This window comes from Nomascus leucogenys, chromosome 12, assembly GCF_006542625.1.
Source record: "Nomascus leucogenys isolate Asia chromosome 12, Asia_NLE_v1, whole genome shotgun sequence".
NCBI lineage: Eukaryota > Metazoa > Chordata > Mammalia > Primates > Hylobatidae > Nomascus > Nomascus leucogenys.
In genome coordinates this window covers 103,558,617-103,574,044 of record NC_044392.1, presented here as the reverse complement: position 1 = coordinate 103,574,044, position 15,428 = coordinate 103,558,617, and the positions used below count along the sequence as shown (strand labels likewise).

Below are 15,428 nucleotides of genomic sequence, written 5' to 3'. Positions count from 1 at the left end.
GAAGAGTGGTAAGATGTTAATAATATGACCAATTATTGGCAAGAAGCAGAGCAACAAATAAATAATAAATAAATATGGCCTGGGCATGGTGACTCATGCCTGTAAATCCCAACACTTTGGGAGGTGAGGCAGGAGGATCACTTGAGCCTCGGAGTTCAAGACCAGAATGAGCAAATAGCAAGACTCTGTCTCTACAAAAAAATAAAAACAGCCCGGTGTAGTGGTGCACACCTGTAATCCTAGCTACTTGGAAGGCTGAGGCACAAGGATTGCTTGAGCCCAGAAGTTCGAGGCTGCAGAGAACTAGTATAGTGCCACTGTACTTTAGCCCAAGAAACAGAGCAAGACCTTGCTTCTAAATAAAAAACAAAAATCAAAAATTTTAAAAATTCTTTTTAAGTAAATTACTCTCTCAGGCTTTGAATATTTATATTGAGATATTCCTCTTATTATTTTTTAAAGTAGCTGAGCTGGATATTTTCTACTTCTGAACTTCTTAAACAATAAGGCCATTCCTTACATGCATTTGTTTTTGGCTTGGTTTTCCCTTGCTTTACAATCCTGTTCTAAAATAATTTTCCCCATCCCCAAAAGAAAGGAGAAAAAAGGAAAAAAAAGAAAAAAGAAAACAAAGAAACAGGGAAAGAGACAACATAAAGGGTTGAAAGATAAAAGAGCTATGAAAAACTGAGAAGAAGGGAAAGATATATATATGAAGTTCTCAGTAAAAGATTCTACTGACATTTGGCCAATGGGCTTTCAATTATTGCTTATTGTGGCAGACTGCTAGTTTTACCCAATTTTTGTTCTCCTTTTGCATAGACTTCACAGAGAAAATATACTTCCCAGAGATCAACGTCCATCGTGACAGCAAGAGGAGCTCTGTTAATCTGCTCCGCAGAAAAGCTGGTTAAAAAGTGTAAAAAAAAAAAAAAAGAAAGAAAGAAAGAAAGAAAGAAAGAAAGAAAGAAAGAAAGAAAGAAAGAAAGAAAGAGGTTGACGGGGATGCTGAGCACAGTGGCTCATGCCTATAATCCCAGCACTTTGAGAGGCTAAGGCAGGCAAATCATCTGAGGTCAGGAGCTCAAGACCAGCCTGGCCAACATGGCAAAAACCCATCTTTACTAAAAATACAAAAAATTAGCCAGGCGTGGTGGCAGGTGCCTGTAGTCCCAGCTACTCAGGAGGCTGAGGCAGAATTCCTTGAACCTGGGAGGCGTAGGATGCAGTGAGTCGAGATTGCACCACTGCACTCCAGCCTGGGTGACAGAATGAGACTCTGAAAACAAAAACAAAAACAAAAACAAAAAACAATAATAATTTAAAGCCTCTGGAAATGATTCTATTTTTATTTATTTTGAGATGGAGTCTTGCTCTGAGCTGCCCAGGCTGGAGTGCAGTGGCACAATCTCGGCTCACTGTAGCCTCCACCTCCCAGATTCAAGTGATTCTCCTGACTCAGGCTCCTGAGTAGCTGGGACTACAGGTGTGCGCCACCACTCCTGGCTAATTTTTGTGTTTTTAGTAGAGACGGGGTTTCTCTATGTTGGCCAGGCTGGTCTCGAACTCCTGACCTCAAGTAATCCACCTGCCTCAGCCTCCCAAAGTGCTGGGATTATAGGCGTGAGCCACCATGCCTGGCCTTGGAAATGATTCTAACAGCAAACAGCAAATGAAGAAATAGCTATTCAAGAAAATCTATGGAAATTTTGTAAGAGGTGAGTCTGTGGTATTTGAACCTAGACTGCTCCCTCTCTCCCCTCTTCTAGGTCAGAGGCAGAAACTCCACTCCAGAAGGCTACAACTGAGAACACAGGGTTTCCTCTCCCACAGCCCTCCAGCCCCAAACCCTATCTCCCAGCCAGAGGGCTTTCCTCCTGAGAGGAGTGTCAGCATTTCTCATCCTGCCACCAGCTTCCCGTTGCTAATGCTAAATCCCTGATGAGTAGGGTGAGGATTCCCTTCTTCCTCTCCGGTCCCATGCACAGAAAGAAGGCCCTACCTTGAGCTTGGCATGATGAGAATACTGGGGCCCTGACTGCTCTTCCCCTGGCTCATAAGTTCATGGTTCAAAGAAAGGAGAGGCAAACCAAGAGAACCTAAGTCTATTGCTGACTCCTTCTACTGAGTGTTCAGCTCCTAGAGGAGAGTGTTACTCTTAGAGAAGCTTGCCATCTTCCATATTCCCAGCTTCACAGCCTGTGCTCAAAGATTTTGCCTGGGGGAGAAACAGGTCATAAAAACGGTTCCTAATCTCTTCCAAGGGAACTGACTTCACTCACAACAAAGCATGAAAGCTCTCAAAAACAATGAAGGTTATGGTAAAAGGCAGTTGGGATGAAATTCCTGGATCTACTGAAGATACAGCCTAGACTGTATACAAGCAGACTGTACACAAGCTAGCTCACAGGAGAGAACCAAGGAATAAGACAACTACAGAAAAGCTGAGTGTCTATAATAGTATCAGAAAAAACAGACTTAAAACATTTTTTATGTCAGGGGCACATTATAATGGAAATTTAATAACATATCCTTAAACAACCAATGGGCCAAAGAGATATCAAAAGAGAAATCTAAGTGGGATTTAACCATCGATGCAAGTTGATTTACCATCTGAAAATCAATTAAGGTAATACAGCATATTAACAGAATTTTTTAAATCACACAACCATCTCAACAGATGCAGAAAAAAAATTGACAAAAACTCAACAAATCTTTTAGGATAAACACACTCAAAAACCAGAAATAGAAGGGAACTTCCTTAACCTGATAAAGGGCATCTACAAAAAACCCACAGCTAACCTAATGTTACTTAATGATGAAAAACTAGAAGCTTTCCCCCAAAGATGTCCAGTCTCAGTCCTTCTATTCAGTACTGTCCTGGAGGGTCTAGCCAAAGGAATTAGGCAAGAAAAGGAATAAAAGGCATCCAGATTGGAAAGGAAGAAGTAAAACTATCTCTATTTGCAAACAACATAGTCTTATATATAGAAAATCCAAAGGAATACACCAAAAAATTATTGGAACTAATAGTTTCATCAAGGTTGCAGGATACAAGATCAGCATTCAAAAATCATTGTATTCCTATACAGTTGCAAAGAACAGCACAAAAATGGAATTACAAAAACAATTATATGCCTAATAGCATCAAAAGGAATAAAATGCTTAGAAATAAACTTAAGAGAAGTATAAAACTTATAGTCTGAAAACTATAAAACACTGTTTAAAGAGATTAAAGATCTAAAATGGAAAAACATTCCATGCTCATGAATGGAAGACTTAATATTGTTAGGATAATATTCCCCAAACTGATCTACAGAAATGCATAACTTTATCTTTGTAGAAATTCATAAGTTAATTCTAAAATTCATACGGAATTGCAAGAAATCCATAATAGCCAAAGCAATCCTGAGAAAGAAAAGGAGCCCTCCTAAAGTAGGAGCCCTCAATCTTCCTGATTTGACTTCAAAACTTACTACAAAACAATGGTAATCAAGACAGCGTGGAACTGGCACAGGTCAGACATATAGATCAATAGAATAAAACTGATGGTAGAGAAATAAACCAATACATTTATAGCCAGTTGATTTTTTACAAGAATGCCAAGACCATTCAAAGTAGAAAGAATACTCTTTTCAACAAATGGTGCTGAGAAACTGAATAGCCATGTACAAAACAATGAAATTGGACCCTTACCTCACACTGCATAAAAAAGTAATTCAAAATTGATCAAAGACCTAAATTTTAAAACAATGGCAGTATAAAATGTTTAGAAGTATAGGCCAAATCTTTATAACCTAGGATTTTGTAAAGCTTTCTTAGATTAACAAAAAAATAAAAAAAGAAAAAAATGAAAAATTGGACTTGCTCAAAATTAAAAGTTTTATACTCAAAGAACATCAAGAAAATGAAAAGACAACCCACAGAGAACTATAAAGTATCTGCAAATCATATATTTAACAAGGGATTTGTATCTAAAATATGTAAAGAACTCTTACAGCTCAATGATTAAAAAACAATTAAAAAATAGACAAAGAATCTGAATAGCCATTTCTCTAAAGATACACAAATGACTAATAAAGCACAAGAAAATATGCTCTACATTGTTACTCATCAGAAAAATGCAAATCAAAGCCACAATGAGATGCCATTTCAGACCCAGCAAGATGGCTAGAATCAGAGTCAGATGACAAATGCTGATGAGGGGAATCAGAACCCTCATATACTACTGGTGAGAATGTAAATTGGTGCAGCTGCTTTGGAAAAGTTTGGCAGTTCTTCAAATGATTAAACATAGAGTTATCATATGACCGAGAAATATGTTACTCCTAGGTATATATACCAAGAGAAATGAAAACATACATTCACACTGAAACCTATACATGAATGTTTATTACAGCATTATCCGTAATAGCCAAAAGGTCTTTCTGATCTACTAACTCAGTGACCATTTGTTCACTTATGCTACGGCCTAAATGTATGTGTTACCCCAAAATTCCTATGTTGAAATCTAACCACCAAGGTAACAGTATTAAGAGGTAGGGCCTTTGTAAAGTAACTAGATACTGAGGGCAGAACCCTCATGAATGGGAATAATGCCCTTATAAAAGAAGTCTTAGGGGGCTCGTTAACCTCCTTTTGCCATGTGAAAGGATGGAGAAGGTGCCATCTATGAGAAACAGGTCCTTACCAGACACCAAATCTGCTGGTGCTTTGATCACAGTTCTCTAGAACCATGAGCAATAAATTTCTGTTATTTATAAATTACAGTCTAAGATATTTTGTTATAGTAGCCCAAACTGACTAAACAACTCACTTTCCAATGTCCACATGTTTATTATTTTATTTTTCCCCCTTCTCCCTATCTTTATGGAAGTATACCTTTAAAACATTTCCGTTACCAATTTTCTTTTTGTGGGGTTTCTGGAAAGAATAAAATCATATGCATGGATTCACTCTCCCATCTTTGGATAGAAGCTGTCTAGCAGAAATGTTTGTACATAACTGTAACTTCCACTAAGTTCATCTTGGCTTTCTGTTCATAAAATTTTGATCAGTCTGACATGACCTCTAACTGATTCACGACAGAATAATCAATTTGTTCTGGACGAGAAAGCATATTTGGAGAAGGAAACACTTTCCTTGGTAGAAAATAAGAGTCTTAGAAAATTATTTTAATAATTCACTTGAAGGATAAAGTAGAAAAAATAGCTAAACTATGCAATTATCTTACTCATTTAATATATGTTGACTGGCAACATATTGCTAAGCTAAGCTATGCATAACCAACAGAGTTGTGAGCTAAATTAACAGCTACTGCATTTAGCCATTATGTTTTGGAGTGGTTTGTTACTTAGCAAAGGACTCGTACAACTATTTTTTTTCAAAATGTTTTAGTTTATTCTATAATGATAGACATGAAATAAAAACTGGGTATATGACATGTTTAGTGAATTATTAAAAATTAAGTTTATTGTATTATTTTCACTTTGGGTACATGTTCTTGCTAAATTAACATACCCTGAAAAGTATGTTTTGTCTTAATTTTGTCAGAGTTTAGCAAAGCTGTGCACGAAAAATAGATAATGAAATACTTGTCAATATACTTTCTAGTCAATAGAACCCATATATCCTGAAAGTCAAGTTTTAGTCCTTTTTCAAAGTTGAAGTACTAAGTGCTTACTGAATCTTTTTTGTTAAATTTTCTAATTGGCAGACTTAACACAATTCAAATGGATTACAGATAGAACATTATTATTGTGAGTTTAAAGATATTTTTATAACCTGAGCATACTTACAGACTATATGGATTTAGAATTAAAGCCATACATGCCAGGATCTATTACTTCCAAATATGTATACCCAAAAGACATTTAAATTTATGTACTATTAATTCTTCACTACTTTTTATGAATCCTTCAAAATATAAGAGAACATTTTAAAGTACCTTTGATCTTGCTTCGTAGATATTTTAGGACTTCTTGTGTTCCTTTCTAGAAGGGTGGAGACAAAGACATTCACCAAGACATGTCTTGCAGTTTTATAAATCAACATATATGTCTGAATTTCAATTTAACAAAGAGCTGAATTCCAAATATACTTACATTTATAATTTCTCTTCGAATTGTTCTCAAAGGATTTCCTTCTAATGCCAAAAATTTCAAATGAAGGTTCCCCAATGAATAGGGAAGACTATAAAAGATTAAATTGATTTCAGGGAAAGCATCAAATATAAGTATACTCCAACCATAGTTAACTATAAAACATGATATGGCAAACAACATATCACAGAATAGTCTCAAAGAAAGGCCAAGTAATGCAGACCTAAAACATTTCCTTTCAAGATAAATGCTAAACATATAAAAGAAAAATCAGATTTGTTTTCAAAATTGTCATGTTGAGATTAATTTAAAAAAATGTGAGCTATAAAACATTTGTTAAATTATAACATTTGCTAAAAAAGTAAATGTTAAACATAAATTTGAATGAATCAGTGATTCAAGATAGACATCCTCACTGATACTAAATGTTTTGATTTTGCACTTAGAGCAAGGAAACAAAATTCTAATTGAAAAAAGATGACAAATAGAAAAAGATAATTTTTGAATGTCCAGTTCATGTTTCCACTCAATAAAGAAAGTCATCTTCATCTCTGGCACATTTTAACAACCATTTATACATAAAAATTCAATATCAATAAAATCTATTAAGCATCTACAAAATATTGGGCACTGGTATAGTGATATCAAGATTCTTGTTCTCAAGTCCTCAGTTAAACAAAGGAAAAAAAACACATACAGCTAACTAAAACATAATAAGTATTATCTTACAATGCTGGTGGGAATATAAAATAGTACAGTCACTTTCGAAAGTGGAGTCGTTTAAACATATGGTCACCATACAACTAAGCAAACACACTGCTACACGTTTATTCAGGAGAAACGAAAATAATGTCCACACAGAAACTTGCACACAGATGTTTACAATAGCAAAAAATCAAAAACAACTCAAATGTCCATCAACTACTGAAAAGACACGTGAACTGTAGTATATCTATCTCTGTACAACAGAATAACACTCAGCAATAAAAATAAAACTACTGATACATACAACCACATGAATGAATCACAAAAACTTTATGTTACATGAAAGAAGCCAGACACAAAAACTACATTCTATGTAATTCCATTTATGTGACACTCTAAAAAGGACAAAACTATAGTAACATAGCACATCAGTGGTTGCCAGGGGTTGGGGTATGGAAAGGGAATTGACTGCAAAAGGTATGAGGAAACTTTTCAGGGAGATACATGGCTGTGATTATGGTTACACAAATATATACCTTTGCCAAAAATCATCAAGTTGTATGCTTGATTGGTAAATTTTACTGTATATAAGTTACATATTAACAAATGAATATGATATAAAAAGCATATATAATAAGACAAATGCTAAACAAGTCATGTTGCTATGAGAGTAGAAATATAGACACTGGTGGGGCTTTAAGGGGGAGAAGGGAGTAGCAAAAACCGGATTTGGGCTTAAAGTGAAAAATCAAATACTATCAGGCAAAAAAAAAAAAAAAAAAAAAAAAGCATCCTACGGTAAAGGAATAAAACAAAGAAAGGGTTGGTATATTTATAGCTCAATGTAGTCAGGGAGCAAGACACCTGTATGAGCAAAAGATGACAAATGATGAATTAAGTCTGATTGTTAAGACACCCTTGAATGTCGGGCTAAAAAGTCTAGAGTTTATCTTACTATATGGTGGTTCCCAATTAATTGCTGGTTGGAAGACCAGAAGCATCAAATTCTAGGAACTGTTTTAAAGAAAACAAAGAACAAAAATTCTAGGGTCCCGTCATCAGAGATTGATTAATTAGTGTCCCAGAATCTGTATTTTTTTTTTCTTAATGTTTCTCAAATGATTCTAATACGTACCCATATTTGGGAAACAGTGCTATGGCAATGCTTTTAAAGTAAATACATTCCAGTGTTCTTAGAATTTAGTTCTAGGGGGTAACTAGAACTAAATTTTACTCTAGTAAGAGTAATAATAATAATACTAATGATAACCTAGTTAGAGTAAGTCATAAATATGTCTGCTTCTATTATCATATCAAGCTTGCTGTTAAAGACAAAACCTAATTAATCTTTCTTTATCTGTACATAATTACTGCTCAATCAATATTTAGTGAATTCAATTTAGAAAAAAGGAACCTCTTGGTTTTTTAACAAATATTTCAAGTTATGAATTATAACCAAATACAAACACAATTTCTATTCATTTGATATTTAAACTTACCTACTAATATCATTGTTGCTTAGGTCAAGCCTTTCCAAGGACTGTAGTAGTATAATTTCATCTGGAACAGATTTTAACTTGTTATCCCTCAGGTCTAGCACAAGAATTGAATTCAGATGTTTAAGATGTTCTGCCTCTAGCATTTCAATCTGGTTTTCACCTACATGCAATTCCTACAAAATCAAAGATGAGTTATGTGTGTCTCTGTATTCAATTTTATAGTAGATAATGAAAATAAAATTGTAGGTACTCTTAATTTCAAGTGATTGAAAAACATAGAAAAAATGTAACTTTATAAATATCAAGATGTTTAAATTTTCAATTATATTTAGGCTATCTTTCAGCTAAAGAAGAATGGCAAGTGAGAAAATTTTTTGGCAATTTAAAAATAACTAAAGGTTGAATGTGGCAGAAACATCAAGTTTATAAAACCAAAGTAGGCTGGGTGCAGTGGCTCACGCCTGTAATCCCAGCTCTTTGGGAGGCTGAGGCAGGCAGATCACAAGTTCAGGAGTTTGAGACCAGCCTGGCCAACATGGTGAAACCCCGTCTCTGCTAAAAATACAAAAAATTAGATAGGCGTGGTGGTGCGTGCCTGTAGTCCCAGCTACTCAGGAGGCTGAGGCAGGAGAATCACTTGAACCCAGGAGGCGGAGGTTGCAGTGGGCACAGATCACACCATTGCACTCTAGCCTGGATGACAGACCAAGAATCCATCTCAAAAAAAACAAACAAACAAAAAACACCAAAGTAGACATAATTATTTAGTAGTTACATTTAAATAATAAAAATATAAATCCAAAAACTACTTGCAAAACAAAGTAATATCAGTTTTTTAAAAAGTTATTTATATTATGCAGTTGGTCCTTGAACAACAAGGGTTTAAACTGTGAGGGTCCACTTTTATATAAATTTTTTTCAGAAGACATATTGAAATTTTATTTGGAGATTTGTGACAATTTGAAAACACTTGCAAACCAACTGTGTAGCCTAAAAAATTTTAAAAATAAAAAAAGTTACATATGTCATGAATGCATTTAATATATGTAGATACTAGTTTATCACTGACTACTATAAAATATATACAAATCTATTATAAAAAGTTAAAATTTATCAAAACTTACATACAACTTACAGAGAAATGTAAACAAATGTGAAGATGCAGTCATAACTACATAAAGCTAGGCCAGGCACGGTGGCTCACGCCTATAATCCCAGCACTCTGGGAGGCCGAGACAGGCGGATCACCTGAGGTCAGGAGTTGGAGACCAGCCTGGCCAACATGACGAAACCCCATCTCTATTAAAAATACAGAAATTAGCTGGGCGTGGTGGTGGGCACCTGTAATCCCAGCTATTCGGGAGGCTGAGGCAGGAGAATCACTTGAACTCGTGAGGCAGAGGTTGCAGTGAGCTGAGATTGCACCACTGCACTCCAGCCTGAATGACAGAGTGAGACTCTGCCTCAAAAAAAATAAATAAATCAAAGACTCTGCCTCAAAAAAAGAAAAATCATAACTACATAAAATTAACTGTAGTACATACTGTACCACTATAATAATTTTGTTGCCACTTCTTGTTGGTACTGTGGCAAGCCTATGTTGTGAGTATCCACTTAAAACCTGTATGAAGCTAATCATTTCCAGGTGAGCAGTTCACCTCTCCAGTAAATTGCGTGTCACAGTAAAAAATGATCTCTTGCAGTTCTCATGTGTTTCTCATAGTGTTTAGTGCAAAACCATAAATTTCAAATAACATCATGGGACTAATATGAAGTGCCACTAGTGATGCTGCAAGTTCTCCCAAGAAGCAGAGAAAAGTCATGACATTACAAGAAAAGTCGAATTGCTTGACATATACCACAGATTTATGTTGCTCACCATTTCAGACAGATGATTCATCTTGTAAGCAGATGATATAAACTTACGATATCAATACAGCATGCTACTATAAACACAGTTGATCCTTGAATGACAATGGGTTTTAGGCTTGAACTGCACAGGTCCACTTCCATGTGGATTTCCTTCCACCTCTGCCATCTCTGAGACAGCAAGACCAACCCCTTCTCTTCCTCCTCCTCAGCCTACTCAACATGAGGACAATGAAGATGAAGACCTTTACGATGACTGACTTCCATTTAATTAATAGTAAACACATTTTCTCTTCCTTATGACTTTCTTAATAAGATTCTTTTCTCTAGCTTACTTTATTGTAAGAACATAGTACGTAATACATATGGCATACAAATTATATGTTAATCAATTGTTTACGTTATTGGTAAGGCTTCTGGTCAACAGGAGACTACTACTAGTTAAGTTTTTGGGGAGTCAAAAGCTAGACACAGATTTTCAAGTCCGTGGGGGTCAATGCCCATAACCTTTGCATTGTTCAAGGATCAACTGTCATCAGTTTGTTATTTAACATTTTCATTAGTGATTATTTTATATACTGATTTGCCATTAATAGAAACTATAATTATCAGATGGAAAATTATTCTTATTAAAGGAAAACTTGTTCAGTTCATTTTATATGTCATCGTTCTGTTTAAAATAAACTCTTTTAACAGTAGAGCTTAAAGGTATATATAAAAAAAGGCAAATCATGGCATATTTAGAAGACAGCATTAATTCTACATACTTAAAGCCAAAAGAATGTAATTCATTTCAAACATACTTGATTATGATTAGGTAAAGGTGAGAGGTGGCACTTTATAGAATTAGGTACATAATCCTGGTTGGTATTCCAGGTCTCCTAACTTACAATTTTAGCCTCTTTATCTACTACTTCTCCAGTTATGAACTACTTGTCAGATGAAATGGACAAATCTCTATTTTTTAAATTATTTCTTTTAAAAAATGTATTACTAAAAATACCACTAATGTAAGTAATCATATTAAAATTCTGAAAAGTATTAACATAGGAAGAACACAGTACTTATAACTAATACACACTCCCAACGTAAAACAAGATTAGCTCCTTTAAAAATGCATTTTAATAATTAGCTTTTGGAAAATATAGTTATTTAATAATTGACTAGTACCTTCAATAGACTACAAGAAGGAAATTCTGGTAGAAAACGTAACTTATTCCTCCGCAAATAAAGCAATTCTAGTGATTCCATGCCAGCCAATTCAGGAGGTATAGTTTCCAAGAGATTTGAATTACAATCCAAATGCTTCAACCCTGTAATATATATTTGGTAAAAAACAAAAATAGAGAAAAAAATTAGTTTCTAATCGTATACAACTTTAAAGAATGTGTAAGAAATAGCTATGAGGACTTATGAACCTGTGCCATATAATCAAGAATATTCAAACACGAATGTAAATTTTTCTACATTTAATTATAATTAAAGAGAAATAGTAACATAAAAATTATTATTTAGGCCAGTTGTGCTGTAATGCCAGCACTTTGGGAGGCCCAAGGTGGGCGGATCACTTGAGTTCTGGAGTTCAAGACCAGCCTGGGCAACATATAGTGAAACATCATCTCTACTAAAAATTTAAAAAAAATTAGCTGGGCATGTTGGTGCATGCCTGTAGTCCCAGCTACTTGGGAGGGCGAGGCAGGAAGAATGCTTGAGCCTGGGAGATGAGATAGAGGCTGCATTGAGTTACGATCACCTCATTGCACCCCAGCCTGGGCAATTTAACAACAGTCCCGGTCATTTCTGTAACACATTTAAAAATAAAGTTCTGGTACTCTGTTAAAGTACAACTAAATGTACTCTGTGTAACAGCTTAAAAGTATCATTGTCATGGCTGAGAAACAGAAAGCATCTCGTCATTAAAAACATTGGATATTAGAAAAATTACTATAAACTCAAATGTATTTTTCAGTTGATTTATCTATATGTTCCTATCTCTCAAGATATTTCCACTCAATTTACGAAAAAAGTCCATGCTGCTTATATCTTCGCTCTAGATAATTTTACATTTAGCTGCTCTTTATAATAACCCTGTTGAAAAAAATGACAAATACAGCAAAATCTTAACTATTGGTATCCCAGGTAAAGACTCCCCTAAAATGTCAATTTGATTTAGGGCAGATTTAACTCATTTTAAAACTCCAATTTTAAACAACAAATAACTATTAATCTAAAGCAAAACAACACAATTTTAGAAATTTACCTCAAAACTATCTGCAACTGAATGCAGGCAATCATTTCTATGACTTGCTCCACAAAAGGGAGGTTTTTTAAATTGAAGAAGGCTTACAAATGATCCAAAAAAAAAAAAAAAAAAAAAAAAAAGGCTAACCATCAACCAAGAAATAGTAACAAAATAACCATTTTTTAAATTAATTTATTTTATTTTATTTTTTTAGAGAGAGAGAAGAGGTCTCACCATGTTGCCCAGGCTTGAGTGTAGTGGATATTCAAAGGGGCAATCCCACTATGAATCAGATGGGAGTTTTGACCTGCTCTGTTTCTGACCTGGGTTGGTTCAGCCCTCCTTAGGCAACCTGCTGGTCCCCCACTGTGGGAGGTCACCATGATGATGCTGAACTTATGTGGATACCCGATTGGCACAGTGCACTACAGCCCAGAACTCCCTGGGCTCAAGTGATCCTCCTGCCTCAGCCAGCTGGGTAACTGGGACTACAGGCACATGCCACAGTGCCTGGTAATAACAGTTTCTTTAAACAAACAAACAAAAAAATCACTAATGATTTTAGAGTCTTAATTTTATAATGAAGTATATTAATTTAAAAGGTACTAAAATGTACCTTGACTTTTTTAATCCCTTAATGTTAGTTCTACAATACTTCAGATATTATGGTTTGATGGCAAACTTTAATAAAACCAATAAATTTTGACATTTTGGTTTTTTTAAAAAAGATTGACAACCTGGGACCTCAGACAAAACAAGACTTATTTCTCAACATTATTACTTAGGGACCATGAGGAGGCTACAGCTATAATACAACCACATATCATAGGTAGATTCACCAGTAAGAGGAGACTAACTTCTTTATGAATGTTGAATGAATGAACGAAAGACAGTATAGCTTAGGTATATAATCCTACTACAACTAATAATCATATTTTCTTCTTTTTCATATGCCTAAGTATCTTTATGATGGTATTTCTTTAGACAGTTGATACATAATAATGGTCTGGAGGAAATCTGACTAGTTGCTATTGTTTGCATTTATCACTATAAAAATCTACTACTTTAGTTCTCTGTAACTATATTAAAAATTACTTTCTAAATGTAAGTTGCACCAACTTCAAATTTATGTATTATGTAAAATAGAAAATATTTACTTTTCATTCTATTTATTTCTGCTGGCAAACTCTTCAGTTCATTACTAGAAAGATTGAGTCGCACCAGACTGGACAGAGAAGAAAAACTAGCAGGAACAGTTGTAAGATGATTGTTTGAAAGATCCTTTAAAAAGAGAAAGACAAAATAAATGAATAAACAAGTAAAAAAATAAATAAATAATGCCCTAAAAAGGATTTCAAATTTTTGAAGGAATTACAACATAAAAGAGACTACTTAAGATGTGACAAGTTGTGTAACCCTCATTCACTGAAAATTTCACACATCATCATTCATTTCAAAATTCTTTTTCAATATTTGCAGGCCCACTCACTATATGTTCATCAATGGTAGTAGACAGGATATAAATGAATTCTAACTTCAAAAATATTTCACATAATGGATTCTGTTAAAACTAAGTCATGCCATATTATGCATCATATTTTCATGCAAAAATTCACGTATTCATCAAGTATTTATTAAGTGCCTAAGAAGAATTAGGCGTATTATTAATAAACTGTCATGTGAAATGAAAAACATCTTTGCAAGAAAGAAAAATTCCTGAGAAAAGGAAAAATGAAGCCGAAAAAAATGGCCATTCACATTTTTGAGGAAAAAAAAATATTTTCTGTTGGTTCTTCTGCTGACCTCAGAAAGTCAGATCTGACTGGTACCAGAAGTCTACCCTCTACTCTTCATTCACTCAAGATTGCTTAATTAATCGCTATACCTCAATGTTTCTTTAAATGATTATGTTTGCTTTTTCTTTAAATAGTTTTAAGAGAACTTTTTTTTGAAACTCCCTTTAAAAGATGTTGTTATGAATCAGGTAATTTTTATAACACTCAAATTAGGTGTAAATTGCTCCACTACATAACAGCAAAGTGTTAAGTAGTGTCAATGGCAACAATGAATAAGATTTTCATTTAATATAACATTAAACAACCTAACACTAAACAATTCATTTAATCTAACAGTAATATTTTGTAACTCTGAAGAAACCAAGAAGATAGAAAAAGGTAAAAATACTGGATCAAATCTTTTTTTTAAAAACATACTGTTATAATTATTTTATAACAATATATTATCATAATCTACAACATACAACATAACATATTCTACAACTCTAATACTAAAAACTCTAAGAATCAAAAGATTGCTAATAAATAAATATTTTGTAATATCAAAAGTTACTAACACTAAATGCAATGTGGTATCCTGCATTGGACTCTGAAACAAAAACAAGGACATTAGTGGAAAAACTGGGAAAATCCAAATAACGTCTGCAGTTTAATTAGTATTGTACCAATATGAACATCTGAGTGTTCCTGTGGTTATATCAATATTAACATTAAAGAAAGTTGGATGTAGGGTATATGAGAACTCTTTTACTATATTCGCTTTTCTATAAACCTAAAATTATTCTAAAATAGAAAGCCTAAAATAAAAAGTTACTAACAAAAAACTTAATTCAGAAATTGTCAAAGCATTTTTAAAAACCCAAATAATTCTAATAAACTCCTTTGTAAATTCTACATAAAATTACTAATAAAGTTAAATAATTACTGCAGTTAGTAATTGTTAGATATAAAACATAAATACACTGTATATAAATTAATCCATATTTATGCCAAGTCATTCCTGTAACAAATATTTAATTAGTTGCATTGTGCTAAGCAGTTTTTATATAAGTTTAAGAAATATTACTAGCTTAAATTATAGGTGTTTAATCTGTTTTAATATATTGTTGCTCACATTTATTATTTATTTGATACTGACTCTGTAGAACACAATTCTGAAATGAAACATCCTTTCATTGTGCAAATAAGTCTCTGGGAACATGTGGGTGGATAGTAG

At 33.8% G+C, this 15,428-nt stretch overlaps 1 protein-coding gene across 1 annotated transcript in view; it reads right to left on the bottom strand.

Annotated features, from left to right (window-relative positions):
• LRRC40 (leucine rich repeat containing 40) overlaps positions 1-15,428 on the bottom strand; it is a 59,617-nt gene that overhangs the window by 21,421 nt on the left and 22,768 nt on the right. Inside the window, exons 5-9 of the mRNA XM_003260185.4 lie at positions 13,574-13,697; positions 11,345-11,487; positions 8,306-8,478; positions 6,105-6,192; positions 5,948-5,993 (exon numbers count right to left, since the gene is read on the bottom strand). Of these exons, the coding sequence (XP_003260233.1) occupies positions 5,948-5,993; positions 6,105-6,192; positions 8,306-8,478; positions 11,345-11,487; positions 13,574-13,697 (574 nt within the window). The remainder of the gene's footprint in view (positions 1-5,947; positions 5,994-6,104; positions 6,193-8,305; positions 8,479-11,344; positions 11,488-13,573; positions 13,698-15,428) is intronic.